General features: G+C 34.4%; 1 protein-coding gene across 1 annotated transcript; it reads left to right on the plus strand.

The window, feature by feature from the left end:
• Window positions 1-628: 628 nt before the first annotated feature.
• LOC128205097 (sodium- and chloride-dependent betaine transporter-like) lies at window positions 629-26,076 on the plus strand. The gene is made up of 14 exons (XM_052906523.1): window positions 629-992; window positions 8,002-8,147; window positions 9,319-9,471; window positions 9,616-9,742; window positions 10,859-10,991; window positions 17,484-17,618; window positions 20,041-20,144; window positions 21,828-21,955; window positions 22,156-22,268; window positions 22,757-22,888; window positions 23,466-23,565; window positions 23,812-23,912; window positions 24,646-24,816; window positions 25,182-26,076. The coding sequence occupies exons 1-14, from the start codon at window positions 718-720 to the stop codon at window positions 25,326-25,328; spliced, it is 1,965 nt and encodes a 654-aa protein (XP_052762483.1). The 5' UTR covers window positions 629-717; the 3' UTR covers window positions 25,329-26,076.

Raw genomic sequence — 26,076 nt, forward strand, 5'->3', positions numbered from 1 at the left:
CACCAAGACGTATTCAAAGACCCCTTAAGGACCAGCCGCGGGTATTTATAGTATCTCCCCACACACATCAAACACCTAAATACTCCCAGAAGAACCAATGGCAGTTTTTTTGTTGTTTTTTTTGTCAAAAAACATAAAGACATCTCCAAAGACCCAAAAGTATCATTGGGATTTTATTATCAAAAACCACCAAGTTATATTCAAAGCCTTTAAAGGACCAGAACATTTAATACACTGTAGACGATGTCCAGACAAGAACCCCCGTACCCTCCACCACATATCAAATCAATGCAAAAATGATCCAATTACAGATAGCGGTAATAGTTTGGTGGCATAACATGTAGTTATTGCATAATATCAAGAATTGAGGCAATTCCTCAGAAGGGAATACATCTGTGCTGTGTTTACATTGTGCAATATGTAATTTCACATCACTTAATTGCTCATTTGGTTGGTACTACATAAAACTCAAAGAAAGGGAAAATGAGATTTCATACTTTGAATGCCAACTTTTGCAGCGTTTCTTTTCAATATTTTAAAAGCAAGATCCTAGTAGTTACGTTTAAATAGAGTAACGCCTTAGTTTAGTTTACAAGCTTAATATCACTCCTCGTATAAAAACTATAAGCTATGCAATTTACTTCTTAATTCAGGACAAAGCTTTGTAGAGCGGACATGTTATAAACGAAGATAGATTGCTGTGCATTATACGTGAAAATGGAAGGGGAAAGTGAAGAACTAGCATTCTTGAATAACACCAAAGCGGATAAATGCTGTAAAGGAAGCAAGGACCAAACAACGCTTCTTCAACGGGACTCCAAAGCATCGTCGTCGGCGTCGACATCGGATACGGGTTCCCAAGAAGCTGATGTAAAGATAGAAGTTGGAAACATTGAGAGGGGGCTATGGGCGAACAAACTGGAGTTCTTTCTCGCTATTTGTGGTTACACTGTCGGAATAGGAAGTGTTTGGAGGTTCCCGATAATATGCAGGTATTTATGCATGTAGAATATAGAGATTATTTGTTCGTTTCAGTGTAAGATCGAAATATATTTCACCGATTAGGCACCAAAAGCGTTACTTTACGAGTAGCGTAGCCATGAGTTACTTTGAGGGTGAATTATTTTCCGATCTTACATTAAAAAAAATAAACAAGTTTCTTTTTTATTATATTTGAGGGTGAATTATTTTCCGATCTTACATTAAAAAAAATAAACAAGTTTCTTTTTTATTATATGTCTTAAAGGGATATAAAATGAAGTGAGAGCGGGCTTAATTGTCAAAACAGTGAAATATATCAAACTGATATTTTCACAGGTTGAAACAGTGAGATTGATAATACGCTACGAACCACCAGAAAACAACTTATCAACATTTTATACAATTGGCTTCTACATCACCTATTAACTTACAAAATGTAAACATAATTGTGAAACAAGGGTGAAACAAAGAGAATACAGCGAATCATTTGGAACACCTCGGCCATTTTCCAAATAAAAAACAAACCTCGGATGTATGCCGGTACATAAAAGAAGTAGAAATAGTTCGTACAAATCTGAATAAAATATGTCAATTAATTGCACTGTTTAAACCTGTATTTTGTAGTACTAAATTAGAATTGATTGACATTGAAGAATAGTATTGCATAACTTATTAAAATTCCTACGAGTAAAGTAATTCAGTTTAACTACTAATTTGAAATTACTACGCGATCTTCTTGCAGCATAGTTAATTTATGCAAATATTTTGACATTGTAAACAGTCTTATGTATACATCCGAGGTTGTTTTCGATGGAAAATGACCGAGGTGTTTCGAATGTCAGCGAATTCTTGCCTGGGTTTTTTCCAATGTGCACTTCCAACTTCAAGGTACGTGAGCACTCTTGTCATTTTTGATGAAACGGCTAGCCGAAATAAACGACACAACACTTAAGGCCATTAATATCAATATGTCATAATTAAAGGTGAAAGGCCGCAAAAGTAATAACGCTAATATATGTGACTAGTTACTCTAGGTGATATGTTAAAGCTGCACTCTCACAGACTGAACGTTTTGACAACTTTTTTTTATTTTATGACTTGGGACGAGCCAATTTTTGCGAAAATCCATGGAAACAAGTTAAATTAGACTGCTGACAAAAACTTAGATCGAAGATTTTTATATTCAAGTTCAAAAATTGATGTTTTATTTGACATTTGCTCTTTTTAAGTAAAAAAAAGTTGTAAAAATGATTCATTTGTGAGAGTGCAGCTTTAAGGACTTTCCTCAGTGCCAAAAGTTGGTGGGCAAGGCTGAAAAGTGAAATGTTTCGATATTCCTGTTTATTTAGTTTTTTGGAATGGTATTTTAAAAGAATAAACATACATCTTTTGCAAATGGATTTGGTATCAATAGAAGTTTAGCAAATGTATATACTTATGTGTGAATTCTTTTAAAAATCATATCGTATTTATTTTCATAACTCCTTATTACACCAAGACATGTTGCTAATGATGTACAGTCAAACTCCGTTTGCTTGAACATTAAGTTTGAAGCTATAGTTTCATTGTGGTGATATTGAACACTAAGATTGTATCTATAGTTTCACTGTGGTGATATTGAACACTAAGTTTGAAGCTATAGTTTCATTCTGGTGATATTGAACACTAATATTGTATCTATAGTTTCATTCTGGTGATATTGAACACTAAGATTGCATCTATAGTTTCATTCTGGTGATATTGAACACTAAGATTGCATCTATAGTTTCATTCTGGTGATATTGAACACCAAGATTGTATCTGTAGTTTCATTCTGGTGATATTGAACACTAAGATTGTATCTATAGTTTCATTCTGGTGATATTGAACACTAAGATGAAGCTATAGTTTCATTCTGGTGATATTGAACACTAAGATTGTATCGATGGTTTCATTCTGGTGATATTGAACACTAAGATTGTATCGATAGTTTCATTCTGATGATATTGTACACTAAGATTGAAGCTATAGTTTCATTTGGGTGATATTGATCACTTAGTTTGAAGCTATAGTTTCATTTGGGTGATATTGATCACTTAGATTGAAGCTATAGTTTCATTGTGGTGATAGTGAACACTTAGATTGAAGCTATAGTTTCATTGTGGTGATAGTGAACACTTAAGATTGAAGCTATAGTTTCATTGTGGTGATAGTGAACACTAAGATTGATGCTAGAGTTTCATTTGGGTGATAGTGAACACTTAGATTGAAGCTAGAGTTTCATTTGGGTGATATTGAACACTTAGATTGAAGCTAGAGTTTCATTTTGGTGATATTGAACACTTAGATTGAAGCTAGAGTTTCATTTTGGTGATATTGAACACTTAGATTGAAGCTATAGTTTCATTTTGGTGATAATGAACACTTAGATTGAAGCTATAGTTTCATTTTGGTGATAATGAACACTTAGATTGAAGCTATAGTTTAATTTTGGTGATAATGAACACTTAGATTGAAGCTATAGTTTCATTTGGGTGATAGTGAACACTTAGATTGAAGCTATAGGTTCATTTTGGTGATATTGAACACTTAGATTGAAGCTATAGTTTCATTTTGGTGATAGTGAAACCTATGATTTCATTGTAGTAATATTAAGCATTAAGATTGAAGCTATGTCGTCATTTAGTCTAATAATAAGTATCATAGTACAAACTAGGAGGAAAAACAAAATGAAATATGTTAAAACAATAATATTATATACTAATTGGTGCGGGCTATTATTCGAGATTCCAGAACTAAGATACTTAGGAGCACCACTTGTGGGACTTGGAGCACCACTTGTGGGACTTGAAACAAAAATGTCATAAGTGTTTATATAAATATCTGTCATATAGATATACTGTTGTTGCTTTTAAGTATGTAGAGCAAAATCGTATTTAAGAGATCTAATCATAAATACAGCATGTGTGAAGTTGCACCATACATTTAAATGTGACTGAAATTAATTGCATTGCAACCGTATTTGTATTTTATCAACAATTCGTCATATGCAATACCATGCTTCAAAAGTCGGGTAACAAAATATAATAGCAATAATTAATGCCCACTCAACACATTGAATTGAATATTTGAATTGCGGGATTGATGTCATTATCTGGGTATGAACGGGGTGGTCAAAGTGTGTTGAGTCCGGAGGACTCCACGCGTACTTTGACCAGCCAAATTGTGTTCATATCCCCGATAATGACATCAATCCCGCAATTCATTATTTATATTTACACCATTAGTGCATAATTAACTCAAAATCGATAAATTTTTTTATTTCATTTCATTTAAGAAAACCTTTTTTACCCATTCTGTAAATAGAACGACCCGACTGTAACCGGAAAGGTTTTATCAAATGACGTCACAATAACGCAGGAAAAGATCAACCACTTGAAATTACTTTTAAACGTAAAATTGGAATACTTATGGAAACAATACATTTAATATATCACAAATTAACACTTTCTAAAAAGTTTATTTATATTTTACGGGTCCTGCTGACACAAAACAAACAATAACAAGATAAAAAAATGTATATTGTTATGCGATGAATTGCGATCCGAACATATCCGAAGATGTTGCGTTCATCGGATGATAACCGCAATTGCCGAAAGGCAGCTCTTTTAAGGAATGGAAGTTGAGGTGTAAATATATAGCCATATCAAAAACGCCAAGCTTCATAGTACATGTAACATGTAGAAGGCGCTTGTCTACAGACTTTAAAGCTGCACTCTCACAGATTTACCGTTTTTACAACTTTTTTTATTTTTTGTCTTGAAAAGAGCAATTTTTTGCGTTAATATCTGCAAACAAATGATAAAAGATTGCGGACAAAAGATTAGATCGCAGATTTGCATATTTCCGTTCGAAAATTAATGTTTAACAGCTTAAACCGCTACTTTAAGAAAACTACATAAAACATTATTTTTTGAACTTCAATATAAAAATCTGCAATCAATTTGTTTCAGCAGTCTTATATCACTTGTTTCCATGGATTTTTGCAAAAATTGGCTCGTTCCAAGACAAAAAACAAAACAGTTGTTAAAACGTTCAATCAATGAGAGTGCAGCTTTAAGTTAGATGTGACTGAGTAATAGTTAGATGACATGAATTAAAATGTTTATGATAAAGAATGAGTGGAGTGAGCGCAGCGAGCGAGCCCCTCTTAAGCACTAAGATGTTACTTCAGGTCATCTTACTTACCCGGAATACAAGCTCATTAGATGACACATTGTTAACACAAAATCTGACGCAGATGAGTGGCAGTTGGCGCAAAACTTAAAATGAAAGTTGAACTTTTTGATGATTAAGCGTCGTACTAAATGATTGCAGTTTAATTGGCTGTAAATGTAGATTGTACTCTTAAATAAAGTACATCGCCACCGTATTTATGTTTTATCAACAACTGATTAATAACAGTTTCATGCATAAAATGTAGAATAATAGAACATTAGATGCAATAAAAAGATATGCTTACTAGACATATTCACTCAAACAATTTAACTATATAACATGCGCCACGTTTCTTAGTTAAATGATAAAGGTGCTTGTTTGCATATTTTTATTTTGGCAACCATTTAGTTTGTTTTGTTGAAATCGATTCTTCCCTAAAATTTGAACAAAGATCAAACTCTGTTTTGAGAAGAGTTTATTAAATCAACGCCTTAAATTGTTTAATGTTCAATAACGCGACTAAGCTTTCCGGCCAAATCTTATATCACGTGACTAAGCTTTTCGGCCAAATCTTATGTCACCTGACTAAGCTTTTCGGCCAAATCTTATGTCACCTGACTAAGCTTTTCGGCCAAATCTTATATCAAGTGACTAAGCTTTTCGGCCAAATCTTATATCACGTGACTAAGCTTTTCGGCCAAATCTTATATCACGTGACTAAGCTTTTCGGCCAAATCTTATGTTACATGACTAAGCTTTACCTAATGCCAAAGATACGATGCAGTTATTTTTTGAAAATAGGAACACCACACACCGTCCGCTGTAGTAAATAAAAGGTATAAAACTTTGTGATCATATAGTTTCATAATAAAAACATGGTTGCACTGAAACTTGGAACAAACAAAGAACACCTATTCAAAAATAAAAACACGACATATATTTGCTAAAATTTTCCGCCAAATGATTACTTAAGTAAACTTTTAAAAGAAAGAGACGTCACACGCTGGAACATTCCTAGCAAGCCAAAAACGGTTTTAAAGATAACACGAATCTGCATTTGTTTATAAAATCAAAGCACTGAAAGTTAATTTATATAAGGACGCTATATACAACCTTATATTGTCTATGAAGAATTCATCATCATAACAAGACTAATTTTATGCAAAGCACAAAAGACGCCGCGAATGTTTTTGAAACATGACTTAAAGGAAGTAGATGCAGTTCGCCAGCATACCAAGTGTGAGGAACCTGGATACACGCATTATTAAACGAATTAAGACTTTCAGCTGAAGGTCATCACGATCTTGACTCTTGTCCAACTGACGTCAGAATAATTTGGGTGCTGGTCATTTTAAAGGGACCTCTACCAAGTTCGAGGTCTCCAGGCCACGGCATAAGCGTTTTCAATTATTGACAGGAAACGTGTATTTTCAGCTTACGGTCATTCCGACCTAGACCTTTGACCCGTTGACTTCTAAAGCAATAGGGTTAATCTGCTAGTTATGACCAACTTGCCTTGGGCCATAGTGTTCTTCATATATTGAGCGGAAACCGATTAACAGTTGAAGGTTACCTTAAGGTCACCACGCGATGACCTTTGACCAAATGACCTCAAAATCAAAAGGATGTTTCTTAGCTTAGGCGTTCTTCAGATATTGGTTGGAAATCGTCGGGACGGACGAGTGGATCGGATACCTATATGTGATACTTGGGGCATAACAATCCCAGATGCTATGAACTTAAGGTTTTATGTTTTAGTTATGAGTAAAGTGTTACTTAAACTGTGGGTGAAAAAAGCGTAATTCTATACACTTCCAGTTTATAAGGGGTATGATAATAAAAACTGAGCTTGTATTCATTAAACATCTTAAACAATTTCTTAAGTTGATTTCTTAAATGTTTACTGTCAAGTTTTGAGCAAATCGACATTTTTAGCATAAAAGAATGTGTTTTACATTAAAATGAATTTAAATAAAGTAGTTCAGCTATTATCAATTATTATATCATATAATACCAGTGAAGTACTTAACCTAAGGAAATGACGTAAGATTTTAAGAATTCCAGCACAGGCGCATATAAGAGAAAATAAAATGAAAGTTATTATAACAAATTAGTTGGTAATTGTTATCAAAAATGAGCAATTATGATAAATAGAAATTAAAATAAAGTTCACATTTTATACAGTTGTATACTCGACAATAAGCAAGAATACAATGGTCTTGGTAAACAAGCTGTAATGCAGTTAGAGGAATGTTAGAAGTACAACAGGGCCCATACTACGGAAGCATCCTATGATTTCTTTTAATAGTTTCAATTAATTATAAAAAAAAATGATATGAATTCAAAATCATATTAGAACTTCAAGATGATTTGACTGCTTTAGCATAGAAATAACAGTAATATTCATCTTTATTTATCTAAATTTTAACCGCAAATATCCTGTGTATCCAAATGACATCTCTTAGCCTTTTTGATATTTTTCAAATGTTTGATAAAAATGCAATTATCGTAACAAACATGCCATTGTTCAAACAAATGAATCTGGGCAGTGCTCTCACAATGAACCCCAAGTCAGCCATCAGTCTAGGTTTCATTGCAAAATGAGGTATCGTACTGTTACTGTCGGCGAATAGAAGTGCGGGTTACAAATAAAAAGGAGCATTTTGATTTGTTCTTACAAAGTGTTTGTTGTTTAATCTTCATCATGGCGACGGATTGATTTTTTTGTTTTTAAATAAAGCATGCGCACTTTTAAGAACGATTGTTTTTTTTGCGTTTCAAGTCCATTTGCAAAATTCCATCCATTTACCAATTTCATTACAGTCGCAATGGTGGCGGGGCTTTCCTGATCCCATTTTTCTTCTTCCTGATCACAGCCGGTGGACCCCTTTACTACCTCGAAGTTTGCTTGGGACAATTCACAGGAAAGAGTGCAGGACTAGCATTCGAATGCTGTCCATTGCTTAAAGGTAAAACGAAAGCGGTATTCATAACGATTCTGGGGATTTTTTCGTAAGTTTAAATGAAGGACTGTTTTTTAGAACGTTTATTCTGCGTGAGAAGTATTCATGTTTTTTTTATATACCTTTTACTTGTTAAATTTCATAATTTGGACAGTGTGTTGTCACAGGGAATGGTTGCGGGGCCCTTTGATCGGAAAAATAGCTTCGTTTTGGCAAAAAGAGCAAATATTAGTCTGATTTTTGTTTTCAATATTTATATGATAAACTACAGAAACATGCGCAGTAGCCGTTATTTTAAACATAATTCCCGTTCAATGGCAAAGGGTAAAGGCCAAAGACATGGAACACAAAAGCAAACAACCAAAAACCAGAAACAAGACACACCTTTATTTCAACAAACCTATTGACATACATGAATTGATGATTGTGACTATTTTGCTAAATGATGAAGTTCTGCTCCTCTTTATATACATATATAAATAAATAAATTCAACTATGCCAATCATACGGGCAATTCATATGTTGCTTACTGATAAATTTGGAAACTATCAAACACAACTCCAAATGCCGGTTCCAACGTGTTTTTCGGCTTCCAATACTGATTAAGCTATCTTGCAGGGGGTCCAACGTGTTTGCCGAATCTTAAACGCAATTTTCTATTTTTACTTTGTAAACAAGCAATTGTTCAGCCTATACACTCAATGACATTTTGTTAAGGCCATTATAAACATTGGTTAAACATATGGGTAGGTGTATTTATATCGCGAGTGATATAACTTACTTACCAGGTAAAAATATCCTCCCCAAAACACCAAAATCCCTTCAAACTACGCCATTTATTCAGCATCACACATTTTCCTCACTTAAGTTTCCGCAAACACAAAACAAGTTGGACCTCCTGTATCTTGGAAATAGGTAAACTCGACAAGATTGCCCGTACTATCCTCGAAACATATGATTTGTCTTCCAGGGCAATGTGTAATGTGCAAGTAATGCTCTCATTGACGGCGTTGTTGTATGCCACTACAACCTTTTCGAAATACTTGTTTTGTCTTGAAGTGCTGCAAGCTTTGACCTTATTGACTGTGCTATGGTGTGTCATCATGAAACTAGCGTCGTTTCTAATTTGGGATATACGTATGCTAGACATATGTTAAAACACACTTTCGTTTTGCAGGGATAGGCGTATTGCAAGTAATGCTCTCCTTGACAGTTTTATGGTACGTCATTATGGTTCTAGCTTGGGTCTGCTACTTTCTCTACAGCTCTTTCTTCCCCGTGTTACCATGGACAACGTGCAATAACCAGTGGAACACTCCTCACTGCACACGTGAGTTGTAAACAGTTTAGCAATTCTTTCGAATATTGCAACATTTATTTATTAACAGAATAACAATACTCATAATAATAATATTTTTGCATTGAAACATTACTACCTGTAGCATTTTACTGATTATTATTTGCTTATTAACAGCTTTATCGGATATGTGGGTCGATGACATAGCGAATGTACATGTAAACGGAAGTGACATCACATCCAACATGACGTCAATTGCAGTATCTTCAACCATGAACAGCTCGTCGGCTTTTGAATTCTGGGAGTATGTCAATATCGTTTATATTTAAGTACATCCTCCTCAAAGCTGCACTCTCACAGATTGATCGTTTTTACAAGTTTTTATTATTATTTGTCTTTGAAAGAGCAATTGTTTGCGTAAATATCTGTAAACCAATGATAAAAGATTGCTGACAAAAGATCAGATCGCAGAATTCCGTTCGAAAATTAATGCTTTATGGCTTAAAGCGTTACAAACGGTTTAAGGAAAATGCATAAAACATCAGTTTTTAAAATTAGATAAGAAAATCTGCGATCTATTTTTTGTCCTATATAACTTAAAAATTGGCTCGTTCCAAGACTAAAAACAAAAAAAAAGTTGTCAAGACGTTCAATCTGTGACAGTGGAGCTTGATGGTTGCAAAAGTTCTAAGCAGACAGTTCTATTTTTTCGGAGTGTACTAGGCGTTCATTAGGAACACATCGAAAACAACCTCGGATGTATACCAGTATATAAGGACATGTATTGACATTTAAACAATGGAATTGTTTTATTGTGGTGTTTTAACGTGCATTTCGTGTTACTAAATAATTATTGGATGCTAGTTAAGTGTACGATTGCATAAATAATCACAATAGTTAAGTCATTTGGTTAAATTGCTTAATTTAATTTGTTACGCAATCTACTCTCAGTTTAATCAATTGCTTAGATTTAGAACCATCCATATTCATCCGAGGTTGTTTTCGTTGGAAAACGGCCGAGGTGAACCGAATGCAAAGTTTTGACACAAAAGGAGAAAAGCGACAAAAAGAAGAAAGATTAAAGTTTATCATCAAGAACGCAAAATGTCTGGCTTCATTTTCTCAAAAATCATGTAGCGTTACAAGCTTATGTCATTTAGCCATTCTGCCCCGCACTTGAACACGCTATGACGTCACAAATGGAAACATGTTTAAAGTACTATAAAATAAAATTAGCGCATATTGCATGATGAAAATGTATTCATATAGTTAAGTACGCTGTAACGTCATGAACAATTTAACTACATCTGTTGTTAAAACATTATTCAAAGCAATGCTAAGTGTTTATTCATGGATCCGCCCCTTGAACTAGTATCTGTGAAAGCACAAGTAACAGTTCTACTACACAACTTTTTTCCAGATTCAATGCCATTGGTCGGTCTTCTGGATTTGAAGAGATGGGAAGCATGCAGCCTCATTTGGTCATTTGTCTGCTGATAGCCTGGGTTTTCACTGTTCTTGCTGTGATCAAGGGTGTCAAAACGCTTGGAAAGGTATACATTTATTTTGTATGTTTTCGGTTGCCCGATCTTTCCGTAGTCTTTGCATCGGACTTATTTTTTTCTATTGCCAACAGACTTTTCCCTGACCGTTATCTATTTTCGCCTTTGAGATTAGTGTTTGGAAGTTTCTTGCACGGGAAAGACGGGTTAATTCATTCAGACAAAATGGCGACTGTTTTAAGCGGGAAAATGATATAAAAATCCTTGGAAAGGTATAAGGCGTAACACAAAAAAGTGTTTGTTTTCTTTTTCCCGACCACCCCGTTGTCTCTACACCGGCCGTATTGTTTTATTGGTCATCTCCTCCTAAGAGGCAAGAACAAAGAGAGGAAAAAAACCCATCAATGTCGAGTAGAATACAATAAATGTATCCTTTACGTATTCCAGCCATCAATAGGATGCAAATATGTGTCTGCGCATTTGGATAAGCCATCCATCATTAAGATACAAATATGTGTTTAAAGCACTTTAGATATTAACATAGCAATTATTTTTTATGTTTAATTTATATTGATTAACAATTATATTATTTTTGCATGGATCACATTTTGAATAACAACATAATGATGCTAATATTGCGCTTATATGTGCAATAGGTTGTGTCATACTAGAAGCGTCACTATAACCAATTTATGTTTATTTTCTGGATATTGTTGTTTCTGTTCCTCTTTTTTTTGCCTCGTAAGAGAACAGGACCATAAACGAAGTATCACTTCTATATGACCTTATTTAAGACGTATGTATACAAAGTATCACTTCTATTTGACCTTATTTAGACGTATGTATAATTAATTATTGTATCTTTAAATGTTAACCTCAAATGACAGAAATGATTAATATCATGTACAAAAAACATTATCCTTTTAGGAGTCCTATTTACTTAAATATGAATACGTGAAACATCCACTGTGAATAAATTAGGGATAATTCATTCATTGTATTCACTTCGCGGTATACCGAGGTTTAATATCTGACGTTCAAGGTGTATCATTTTAAACCTTCACATTTAACCTTTTGTTAGATGTTTTATTCCGTATCAAGGGCGATTCACAAGTACTGATTACCATACATTTCTTCATGACTTTAATAAAATACCGGTTCATTTATCATGTTGCTTTGAGGTCCATGTTAGACTACGCTATCTGCAACGTTGACCCTATTTGTAAGCAAACAGGTCCAGTGAGTGTATAAAGTGGTAAATTGCGTCATAAATGCTACGTCTTCTAATGAAGACTTTAAACCAAGATAACTTCATTATTTCTTCACCATTTTTAATGAATCATAGCGCAGTCTACGCCACTTACGGAGCCCCGCATTCGGTCTATAACCAGAGTTTGATTGAGAGTTTAGTTTATTAAAACACTTCGACAAACCTTTCATAATACGGCCATCTGACGGAGCACTGTCAAAACATTTTTGGCAACAGGTTTGTTGAAGTGTTTGATGAAACTAATCATCTTATCAAACTCCGGTAATAAAACGAAGGCGGGGCTTTTTAAGCGGCATAGACTGCCCTTTGTTTCATTTAAAATGGTGTAAAAAGAGAAAAGTTATCTTTGATTTAAGTCTTCATTTTAGGCAAAATGTTGCCTTCCGACGTAGCGTAAATGACGTAATTTATTACGTGGTATACACACACTGAGGTCTACGACATAGAAATGGGAAAATGCGTAAAAAGAACAGAAGTGTGTGTTAAGCGACGGAAAATTATGTCGTAGACCTTTGTCCCATTCGGAACTCCTCGGCTATTATTATCGAAAACTAACCTCGGATGTATTTGGACCGTTTACATACTCAGAAATCGGTATGTTTAAGTCCGCTGCAAGTAGATCGCGTAGTAATTTAATTTAGCAATTAAATTTAATGACTTAACTCTTGGGAATCTAAATATGTTTGCAATAAAACACTTCACTGGCAATCAATTCAAACATAGATCAATAAATACAAGCTAAAACACTTCATTTAATAAATTATATAATTACAAATTTACGAACTACTTAAACTGATGTACCGGCAAACATCCGAGGTTGTGTTCGATAAAAATGGCCGAGGAGTTACGAATGCCTTTGTCCTAAACCTTCATATATGTTCAAACAAAGTCTGGTTAATTTTCAATGTCAGACCAGTTATGTAATGCCCTTCGATGCTCCATGACTGATTTACAAAAAGCGTATGAATTTTGTATAAGTTTGGGGTCATCTGATTTTACGACTATACTGCTTTCTTACGATTTGACTGTAACAGCCTTGACATATTTACCAGCAACAGTCGTACAATACCTACCACGCAACTATGCATCTTAAGTATCCACTTGAAGTCGTTCTAATATCGCACGGCATAGAAACGTAGAGTGAGTGTGTGTATGACAGAGACTTAACTTCACTCTAATTTCAATGACATACGTACATTTGTATATCAAAAACAAAAAAGAAGATAAAAATGGTGGATTGGGCAATGGAAAATGAAACGTAGTTCACACAATAAATTTATCATAATAATAAAGTATCATAATTAATTATAAAACTTTCCCACATAATTCAAATGATGTCCTACTTCTTATAATACCAACGCATTTAATTTGAAATAATGATACAAGTAAACCCAACATGGTTTTCACTTATAGAAAGTAACAATGCATATAGTTAATTGACCTCGTTGAAGGTCCAAAGATTAGATAGATACACAACGAAACGTATTCATTTTAATGAATTAATTGACTTCAATGATCAAAACAAAATCAAAACATGGTTTGTGGACATTAAATATTGGCTTTTAAAAATGGGCCACACATATTACTCAGAAAAAACACACACCAAAATACCGCTTATATTTCTACTGTTTTAATGCATTTAAACAAATACGTTTCTTAAATGCATCTGTCTAGATGGTGTACCTTTAAGGCTTATTCCGTATTAAAACTAAGCAGTGATGTCTTAATTACACAGAGCGTCACAATTCCATCGTCGATTCTGTTTCTCATTAAAATCTCCACAATACTATCGCCTATTCTGGTTCTCATTAAAAGCGCCACATGTCATCGCCTATTCTGTTTCTGATTAAAACGGTCACAATGCCACCGCCTTTTCTGTTTCTCATTAAAATCGCTACAATACCATCGCCTATTCTGGTTCTCATTAAAAGCGCCACATGTCATCGCCTATTCTGTTTCTGATTAAAAGCGCCACAATGCCATCGCCTATTCTGTTTCTCATTAAAAGCACCACAATGCCATCGCTCGTTCTGTTTCTCATTAAAAGCGCCACAATGCAATCGCCTATTCTGTTTCCCATTAAAAGCATCACAATGACATCGCTCGTTCTGTTTCTCATTAAAAGCACCACAATGCCATCGATCGTTCTGTGTCTCATTAAAAGCACCACAATGCCATCGCTCGTTCTGTTTCTAATTAAAAGCGTCACAATGCCATCGCCTATTCTGTTTCTCATTAAAAGCACCACAATGCCATCGCTCGTTCTGTTCTCATTAAAAGCGCCACAATGCCATCGCCTATTCTGTTTCCCATTAAAAACACCACAATGCCATCGCTCGTTCTGTTTCTCATTAAAAGCACCACAATGCCATCGCTCGTTCTGTTTCTAATTAAAAGTGTCACAATGCCATCGCCTTTTCTGTTTCTCAATAAAATCGCAACAATACCATCGCCTATTCTGGTTCTCATTAAAAGCGCCACATGTCATCGCCTATTCTATTTTTGATTAAAGCACCACAATGCCATCGCTCATTCTGTTTCCCATCAAAGGCGCCACAATGCCATCGCACATTCTGTTCTCCATCAAAGTCGCCACAATGCCATCGCCCATTCTTTTTCTCATTAAAAGCATCACATTGCCATCGCTCATTCTGTTTCTCATTAAAATCACCACAATGCCATCGCTCGTTCTGTTTCCCATCAAAGGCGCCACACAGCCATCGCCTATTCTGTTTCTCAATAAAAGCGCCACAATGCCATCGCTCAATCTGTTTCTCATCAAGGGCGCCACAATGCCATCGCCCATTCTGTTTCTTAATGAAAGTGCCACAATGCCATCGCCCATTCTGTTTCTCGTTAAAGACGCAACAATACCATTGCCCATTCTGTTTCTTAATGAAAGTGCCACAATGCCATCGCCAATTCTGTTTCTCTTTAAAGACGCAACAATACCATTGCCCATTCTGTTTCTCTCTTCTAGAGCGCCACAATGTTATCACCTTTTCTGTTCCTCATTAAAGACGCAACAATGCCATCGCCTATTCTGTTTCTCATTTAAAACGCAACTTTGCAATCACCCATTATGTTTCTCATTAAAAGCGTGACAATGCAATCATTAATACTGTTTCTCATTTAAAGCGCCACAATGCAATCACCCATTCTGTTTCTCATAAAAAGCGTGACAATGCAATCATTAATTCTGTTTCTCATTTAAAGCGCCACAATGCAACGCCCATTCTGTTTCCCATCAAAGGCGCCACAATGCCATCGCCTATTCTGTTTCTCATTAAAAGCGCCACAATTCCATCGCTCGTTCTGTTTCCCATCAAAGGCGCCACAATGCCATCGCCCATTCTGTTTCTTAATGAAAGCGCCACAATGCCATCGCCCATTCTGTTTCTCTTTAAAGACGCAACAATACCATCGCCCATTCTGTTTCTCTTTTAGAGCGCCACAATGTCATCACCTTTTCTGTTTCTCATTAAAGAAGCAACAATGCCATCGCCCATTCTGTTTCTCTTTTAAAGCGCCACAATGCTATCGCCTTTTCTGTTTCTTATTAAAAGCGCCACAATGCCAACGCCTATTCTGTTTCTCATTAAAAACGCAACTATGCAATCACCCATTCTGTTTCTCATTAAAAGCGTGACAATGCAATCATTAAGTCTGTTTCTCATTTAAAGCGCCACAATGCAATCACCCATTCTGTTTCTCATAAAAAGCGTGACAATGCAATCATTAATTCTGTTTCTTATTTAAAGCGCCACAATGCAACGCCCATTCTGTTTCTCATTATAATCGCCACAATGCCATCGCTCATTCTGTTTCCCATTAAAGGCGCCACAATGCCATCGCCTATTCTGTTTCTCATTAAAAGCGCCACAATTCCATCGCTCATTCTGTTTCCCATCAAAGGCGCCACAATGCCATCGCCCATTCTGTTTTTTATGAAAGCGCCACAATGCCATCGCCCATTCTGTTTCTCTTTAAAGACGCAACAATGCCATCTCATGTAAAAAAAAAAAATTTCTCGTTAAAACTGTAGGCAATACCAATAATTCACTTGTTTTGGGAACTTAAACGGAAAACGATGTTAAGCTAATAGTAGCCTCCCTTATTTCACATAAACTTAATACTAGCCTCCACCTTTTCACGTAATCTTATAGTAGCCTCCCCTATTTCACGTAAAGCTAATAATAGCCTCTCCTTTTTCACATTAAGCAAATAGTAGCCTCCCCTATTTCATGAAAATCTTTCGCCACAAACAAGAATATGAACACTTTCTTTTCATTGTAATTATTAAATGATTTAACACTATAGTCCTATACTTATTTGATTTGAAACAATCATCAAAAGTCTGATTTGAAAAAAAAACAGCACAACTTACATTGTTATTCAATAACAATGAGAATATCCAGTCAAGCGAAATCGGCTTTTGACGTTCTTTTTTTGAATCTGTGGAATTAAACTTTGGCTTCTTGGCGTCGACAGTTTTTCATTATTAATTTACTAAATTGTCTTAATAAACCGGGAATACTATGATCATTCTTTTCATGTTTAAGTCTTGACAGATCACCAGAAGAAACGCATTAACTTTATTGCACATATGTTAAACTATTTTGACTGATAATCAAAACGAACATTTGTTTGTGTATTGATGAAAAAATAGCCATATAAATTGGGGAATTTGTGGTCACGTAGGTAATAATTGAACAACCCGTTTATAAAGGCTTATAAACATTTAATCTGTACATATATCATATACTTTTTCTGTTTTGATAATTTAAGTCAAGTGAATTAAACTAGACTTCCTACCTTCAAAATTGTCTGTGTTTCGAAGACAGAGTCGAAGTATTGTCATAGCGTTGGTATGTGTCGTCGGCCTTGTCGTCGATGTGCAAACACTTGAACATTGCCCATTACTCTTAAACCTTTCAATATATTAATTAAAAAAGGAGTACACGCATGTACAGCAGGGCCCAGAACGCTGTCTCTAATAATAGCTGAGTAATGTCACTTTACATTAAAAATAAATCACAAAGATCAGAAACTTGACTGACAAAATCTAGTTTTAATGAATATGCATGAGGCAGGGGAGACAACTCTTCTTCAAATGAAATCAAATGTTACAATTAAATACCCTTTTATAATCCATTGTAAGTTGTCTCCACGCGCCAGTGGTTTACGTCGTTTTTTTAAATGATAACGAGATATCCCTTGCCAATACACCCATGATGATCTACATTATAAAAAAAAAATGTTAATTTCTCCAGGTCGTGTATATAACAGCAACCGCCCCATACCTCTTCCTGACGATCATCTTTATCAAAGGGTTAACGATGGAAGGGGCCGCGGACGGGATTAAAACTTACGTCACTCCGGATTTTTCAAAACTTCTGACGTTTAAGGTATTTTCTGTAATATCCAAACTTTTATTGATAAGTGTTTGAGAAAAGCTACTTGGTGATTACGACACCCAAACGTTAAAGTAGTCAGTAGGAAGATTGAACTATGACTTAATATGATATTTATATTCATTTTGATCTGAGTCGAGTTCGAACTTTTTTGCACACAGGATAGGCATTTCCCTTGAATATTTTCCCATGGATGTTCTGGAAAAATCCGTAAGAAATTCCAAATACCAGACAAGTCACGCTTAACAATGCGCAACTTCTTATTTCTGCCATAATGTAGTATAGGAAAACTTAATTTTGACATTAAATTATATCAATAGAATGCAGGGTGTTTTCTTTACAAAACTATAATACACCACCAATAATATCGTACTAAAAGTGCTGTTTTACAGGTACTAACGTCAACGTAATGTATCTATATAATAACATGACACATATCGAAATATATTGAATTTGTCAACTACTCTGCCAAACTACTGCCGTACACAAAATGGACAAAATAGATTAAATACATTACATTTGCATTTTTACTTGTATACATAAATGTTTATACATACGTGTATATGTTTGTTTTAAACGTTGTATACAGCGAAAACATGTGTTTGAACATCTGAGATTTATAGTGTATGATAAAAATTAAAACAGTTTCATGTACTGTCCCAGCTGAAAAGTAGCTCAGTGGTAAAATTGATGTCCCTAGCTAGGATCTAATCAGCTCATATAAAAATATAATGACAAACACTATTTCGAAAATATTTGTACAATATTTCTTCATTTTTTTTATATAAAGAATATATTTTTTCACAGCTTACAATTATGTTTACAAAGCAATGATTACTGATCTGTCTGAAATATGAACATTGTACGGAAACATCATGTTCTACAAATACTCATTCATGTGCGTACATTCTTAGAATGTTGTTTAACTTCCAAAATCAATGGATATGTGCTGCAACAAACCTTTTAAGATGTCTTGTCGGTGAAGTCGCAGGTGCAAACGAAGGAAAGTCAAGCCAGTAAATTAGAATCGATACAAACTCACATTTAAACTGATTAATAAAGAAAACAAATATCAATGGCAAAATCAGCAAAAAGGGAAATAACTATGAACCTGATCACAGGTTATGTTACACCAATTAACTTATCAAAATAACTGGCGTTACTGTAAAGTCTCAAACCATGTTTTACAGGCACACGCTGGGAATTGAAAAAAAAAGCAACATCTAAAACTTCTCTTTAAAGATGATATTTATTGAATTATCTCCGTACTTAACTGCATATAACATAAAATACAAGAACGATGTATGAATTTTCATAAGCGAAACTTAAAGGTCGATTTTCTTAATAATTACTTTGAAGTCTTTGTATCCCTTTCCACAGGTGAGACCAAAAGTACTATTAAACAGTATTGCGTAATTTGTCGTATCAGGTTTGTAAATAGTTGGTAACGAGATATTTGTTCTTGACGTAATGGCATATCCGGCATGTCTTTTTAGATAAGTGTATCCTACAATGTTTTCATGAATTGAATTTTTCTAATTTAAAATGTGACGTTGACGTCATTTTTGTTTCATGACGTCAATTCCTGTATTGCATTCGACCTGTTTTAAGGCCAAACTGGCCGTAACCCTGTTATATTTACACCTCAATTTCCATTCCTTAAATGAACTGCCTTTTGGCAATTGCGTTTATCAGTCGATGAACGCAACATCTTCAGATATGTTTGGATCGCATTTCATCGCATAACAATATACATGAAAACTATTGATCTTGTTATTGTTTGTATTGTGTCAGCAGGTCCCGTAAAATATAAATCAACATTTTAGAAAGTGTTAATTTATTATATTTTAAATGTATTGTTGCCATAAGTGTTTAAATTTTACGTTTAAAAGTGATTTCAAGTGGTTGATCTTTTCCCGCGTTATTGTGACGTCATTTCTAAAAAATGTTTACGGTTACATTCGCGTTGTTCTATTTACAGAATGGGTAAGAAAGGATTACTGGAAAGTTTTCCTAAATGAAATGAAGTCTTTTTTTTAACAATTCTTGAATTAAATAATGAACTATTGGTGTAAATATAAGGAATGAATTGCGGGGTTGATGTCATTATCGCGGATATGAACGCAATTGAGCTGCAACCCCGCAATTCATTCCTTAAATAACAAATGATTTAATGTCGATATTGGACTTCTGTTATATATATTGATAAACTATTTTTGCAAAGATGCAATTTTATAGTACCATGATAATAGCGTATTAATAAGTAGAAGAAAGTGGCAAATGTGTCCATCATGATTTTGGCTGCTCAAACGCCACACAGTCGCAAACAAAACTTACCTTAAATACAAGGTTGTACTAATACAATCTAAGCAAACAGTTTGAAGTAAACTAGGAGGATAAATGAATCCCATTTCAGGTTTGGCTTGAGGCTGCCCTACAGGTCTTCTATTCGTTAGGACCATCATGGGGAGGTGTCATAACCATGGCTAGCTATAACCGCTTCCATCAAAAATCGTTTTGGTATGGATCGCGTTATTTTAACTTGTTTTCAAGTATTACGACTGTGCTGATTTGTTATTTCGTATATTTCTGTATTCATTTGTGTTTTGCGGATCATTTTACATCCGTTCTTGATTTTCTGAACGATTAAAATTGAGTTCTTTTTGCATGAACCGGTCGACCTTTCTTGACCTTTGTAGGCGGAGTTTCGCAACAAAGCAACGCTCTGATTGGGCGCTGGTGAATCACTGCGCGTAGTGATCTTACTATGATCTACTTTATTGCTAAATATAGCAGGGCACATGTTCTGTTGAATGCCGGCTTGTTTACATGTTTCTTTTGATGTTTTACGAAGAAATATAATTTGGAAAATGCTTTATTTTGCATTTGATAACAAAAAAACACTCATTGAACAAATAATAAAAACAAATTAAAATTGACACGTTTTTTTACTACGGTTCGTCTGCAACAACTTCTAAACAAGCATGGCTGATGATTCTAAGTTCGGCGGTTTCTTTCTAGGACAAATGTATGATACATTATCGGATTCAGACAATGATTATCTTTCTTCGTTAGAATTAGGCGATATCTTCGTCTACATTTAAATACATGAAATGAGACTGCCCAAGTGTCATGTATTTTCGTGAGTTCGAACAAACGTCTTAATATTGACAATTCGAGAAGACTAGCACGACACAACACTTAAATATCTTTGCGAAAGTTAAAAGACAACAAAAAAATGAAATTATGACGCTATAATTACCTTGAACTTGAAGTTATCCATTAAATCACCATAACCACATTTTTATGCCCTCTCACATGGGTCATGCATATGTAAAACATGAGTTAAAATGTATCGAAAGTTCTCTTGATTAAAATGAACATATTACAACAATTATAACTACCTCCACGTATTTAACAAAAACTATTAAATGATTAAAAAATCGTTGATTCTTAATTCTTTCTGCAAATTACTTATGGACTTTTTATTATGCAGAGGATACAAAGATCGCCCAGCTAAAACACCAAGGGCGACAAGTGCTCTTACTATTTACATTCGCTCTTCAAGTTTTGTTCCCCTTTGTTGTAATTAAAGGCTTATTCTCAAACATTATTAGGTCTAAAAAATTGCCAAGTAAAATGGGAAAATGTAAATATAAGTATTGATTCTTATTTTTTTGTGCGTTCATGCAGTATGGACGCTCGGCCGCGATTTTGCATATTTCCAAAAACCGCTAACGCGGTTTATGCATATGCAAAATCGCGGCCGAGCGTTCATACTGCATAAACGCACAAAAAATAGAATCAATCCTTAAATGTTTAAATAAAGCCAACATAAGAATAAAAATTTATTAAGGAATGTGTTACGTGAGTGATATCAATATGATATTGTTAAATTGTTCTTGGGTGAATTCCCAAAAGGTGAAATATTGGATGATATGCGCATACATTTAAACAAAGAACGTACAACTGGAGATGTTTTTTTCCAGTCCTGTTAAAAATACTGCAGATCACAAATTCTCTAGAGAAATAAAGAAATAAAAGATATAAACGATGGCGCTAACAACGTTGTTAATTTAACAAAGTTCAGAACAAATATGGCAAAATATTTGGGAAGAAAATATAATTTTGTCATAACCGAATCACGGCCGTACACTTTGCCGAATTTAAAACGTGTACACGATCTACCTTCTTGTGTTTTAGGTCATCGACACTTTGTGTAATAGCAGCTGGATTTACGTCTTTTTATAATGGTCTAGTTGTTTTCACCATGCTTGGGGTTATGGCTAAGCAGTCCGGAATGACAGTTCAGAAGACTGCATCGCAATCAGGTAGGAATTTAAAGATTTTGTCTCGTCCTCTTGTACGCTCTATTCCAAATTTTCGACGGTATATATGCCTAATCTGCGTGTTTCACTGTCACTTATTAATTGGCGTAAACCAAGTAGAATGCAGGACTTCATCAAGTGCGTTAGTGTATTGTTGTTTGCTAAACCATTCCGATTAGCCGTGTATTTGATTTCTGTCCTAGGTCCTGGTATAGCCTTTGTTGCCTTCCCGACCATCCTCAGCACGATGCCATTGCCCCAGTTGTGGTCTGTTCTATTCTTCCTCATGCTGGTCACAGTCGTGTTTGACAGCCTGGTAGGTCTCTGCTTGTACAAATTGTATGCAATTATAGTTTCCAAAGTGAAAGCGAAAAGGTTGTATCTGCGTCTTTATGAACATCATTTAGAACCTTTTACATTTACCTATCGATGAACTCCTTAGCAAAAAGAACATTTGACACTGTTTCTTGTGTTTTAGGTCATCGACACTGTGTAGTAGCAGTTTTATAAAAAAAATGTTGCCTGTTACAGAATAATCTTTTTTTTAATTTTACAGATGTGTCAAGTGTACCTCTTATAAAGGTTTTTGGGTTTAAGATTGCTTGATTTTTATAGGCGCTATTTGAATTTAACACAATTAACACGTGTAATAGGATTAAGTGGACTATACTTGTAAATTTAGAAAAATAGCATTTTGCCGACGTATAAGTACATTATCAATGATTAATTTGTGTGTTTGTTCCACCTGATATAAACAAGTATTATACTTACTATCCTATTAATAATGTTCCTTGTCGTTTACAGTTTGGCATGTTCGAAACGATAACCAGTTTCCTTATTGACACCTTCCCACGGCAACTGGTCAAACGACGAGTTCTAGTAAACATAGTGACTGGCTTATTGTACTTCCTGTCTGGATTGCCATTGACCATGAACGTAAGTTGAAGCAAAGATCATATTGAACGTTAAAAATGAGGAACTATTCTGAATTACAATATCCAACGCAGTGATCTCCCCTGGCAAGCAAAACAGATTTCTACCCCCATGAGCGAGACTAGCTAGATTACAACTATATACATTGTTTTTAAATGTGTCTTTTTTCTCTCTTTATTGATAATGAATAGCTTTTAATAAATTTCAATTATTTAACGTGATTTGAGATCAATACAAACAAATATTTCAAATTAAATATAACAGGAAAACTTTACCTTTATGATTTATCTTTAGTATCTATGGTCATGTGATTTGCATGGTAGCAGTAATTACAGTACTGTAAGGGAAGTAACACTGCATATGGTTTGTCTGTATTGATGCACAAGATAAGGTGCTTCGTTTAATCATGATTTTAAAAACTGTTAACAATTGAATGATACCGGTTTGAAACACGTACTTGAAAGTCCAACATATAATAGAGCTTAAAAAAGGGAAAACTAGGACAAAAACAACAACAACCACCACAACAACAACAACAGCAAAAACAACGACACTCACTTTTCTTATTCTTATTCTTTAGGGTGGAATTTACGCATTCCATCTTGCTGACTGGTATTTTGCGGCGTTTGCATTGTTTGTGGGATCAATTCTTGAAATCGTAGCTGTTTGTTGGGTATATGGTAAGTTTTCTGTTTAACTACACTGCCGTAAGGGTATTTCATTCAAAATGATATAAAGTATTTCATTTAACTTGTCATACGCTTATTATTAGTAATACCACATTTTACGCATATTAAGCATTTGTGACGCGAAACTATGTAGTCAATTTGAAAAGCAATTTGCTATTACAATGTATTAGGTCTTTTCACATATAAATACATTAGACCGAAAATCGTTTGGAATCACATTTACAAATTTCCTTTCAGGTACGGACCGGTTTGCCAACGATATAATGTTGATGACAGGTCGAGAGGTCTCTGTTGCGCTTCGTGTGATGTGGACAATCGTTATACCGTTCTTTGTAATTGTAAGTATTTTCAACAGCAAATCACGCTTGATTATAGCTTATCCAAATTCCTTATGCTACCTAAACAACAACAAAAGTAAATGCTTTATGTTAGAGTATTTGTACCGAAAACTGGCACACATGCTAGCTATGTTTCTTACATTGCTTAACGTTAAAGCTATTTTTATACCTTCCCATGACTCTAAATGATAAGAGGAATGAACCATCTGATTTATGAATGTCAACCACGTTGTTAATAAAATTGAAGTAATATATGTCATATTTCAATTCAAATAAAATTTAGATTTCCATTTACTCAAGTTCACCAGTAACAGTCGGTTCTTAGTCTACTTGTTGCACAACACATTCAATTTAATTATATTTACTGCTTGAAAACTATCAATGTAAAGTTAAACACAATATTTCGAACCAACATAATTAAATCAAACATGCAATGGGATAGTGCCACATTCGATGAATTTTCATTTGTACTTGTTTTTCAGTACGATCAATTTGCGTTCAGGCATAAACCAGTCTACTTTCGGTGGAGTTTCGCAAGAAAGCCCTAGTTAATGCATATGTGAAACACAAATTAAAATCAAATCTGCACAATTTCCTGGATAAACGCGAAAATTATTACAACCCAAAGCATGTAAATATAAGGATTGGTTGCATAATTGAACGATAAAAAAGAATGCATGTTTGTTTAGTTGTTACCGAAACAATTTGTTCACCAATGACCTTCACATTGCAGGTTGCGTTCATAATTTTGCTTGTCCAGTATTCTACTCCGACATACGGTGGCTGGTATGTGTACAGTTCGGGTTCTGTAACTGCGTTCATGTTTGTTGCGATGGTACCTATTATTGCAATGGTTTTTTCCTGTATCCATACACTCTGGAACCTAGAAGGCACCATCTTCGAGGTAGGCATACACACATTCGTAACAACTATTTAAATAATGAAAAATATGCTGTTTGTATCTACTAATTGTAAAGCTAAATGTTTAATGACAGTTTACACCAGTTCATGGGTAGTCAAAGGCACATTTGTAATAAATATCTTACAATGAAATAAAAGTAATGTTGTTTAAAATTAAATTGTTATGCTTAATATCATGACAGTTTATATTGTAATTGTGTGTCATTTATGTCTTTTGGGTATTCAATTTTAATGACAGGAGACCAATACTCTTACTCGTTTTGCTTGTTTGGTCGGCCCTATTCTTTCTATGGTGATAGATAGTTTTTATCCATTTAAACATGTTTATGATTAATACATCAATTTCAGCGATTACGGAAAAGTCTCCAACCGAGTGAGTATTGGGGCCCGAATGACGTCAGAGAGAGCGAGATGTATCACAAAGCCTACACACTCCCCTCCTCACTGAGAAGTGCGACGTGGCTAAATATCAGGGGAAATAAACAAAACTTATAACATTGAATCTTCAATAGATGTTTTCCATGTATGTTAATTGTGTGAAATGTTTTTTTTACTATGTGTTTTACAATACGGAGGCTTTTAAAGCCAAAAATATCTTCTTATTTTTAGCTTCAAATATTATTCAAATGTCATATCATATCATACTTTTCAGTACTTTCATAATTGTCCTTTTTAAATAAAGGTCTGGCGTAAAGGGCATATTGTCCTGTATATTACACGTTTAAGTGTTATTAGATCAATTGTAATTATGTAGAAACCAATTTAATCACATTGGTATCATTATCATTATATGTTAATTAGAAAAAAAACAAACGTTATTTATCAATAGTTCAAACATATAACGTATGTTCTATAATCTGTTCCATATTAATGTCATGTGTTTATGCAAAAATCATATATCTCATTTCAACACTTACGTTGGTTACAATCCGCGATATTTTATATATGTTAAATGCACTTTAAGCTGAAATATTGTAAACTTTTTTAAATGGTAACCTCTAGGCCCATAAGGACGTTAGTTATCTGTCCGCTTATTTGTATTTTTTATCTTTGTATACACATTTTACAATAAAAAAACAATTACTTGTTTACTTATATTCTCATTTATGAATATTTACGATAGGAAATTGACGCCTGTATCAAGCCTGTACATGTACATGTATAAGTATTCTTGGCCGGTACTACAGAAGCATTTTAGTTTTTTTTATGTATTTTAACATAAAAGTAAAATTAGGAATTGTTA

This window comes from Mya arenaria, chromosome 10, assembly GCF_026914265.1.
Source record: "Mya arenaria isolate MELC-2E11 chromosome 10, ASM2691426v1".
Lineage (NCBI taxonomy): Eukaryota > Metazoa > Mollusca > Bivalvia > Myida > Myidae > Mya > Mya arenaria.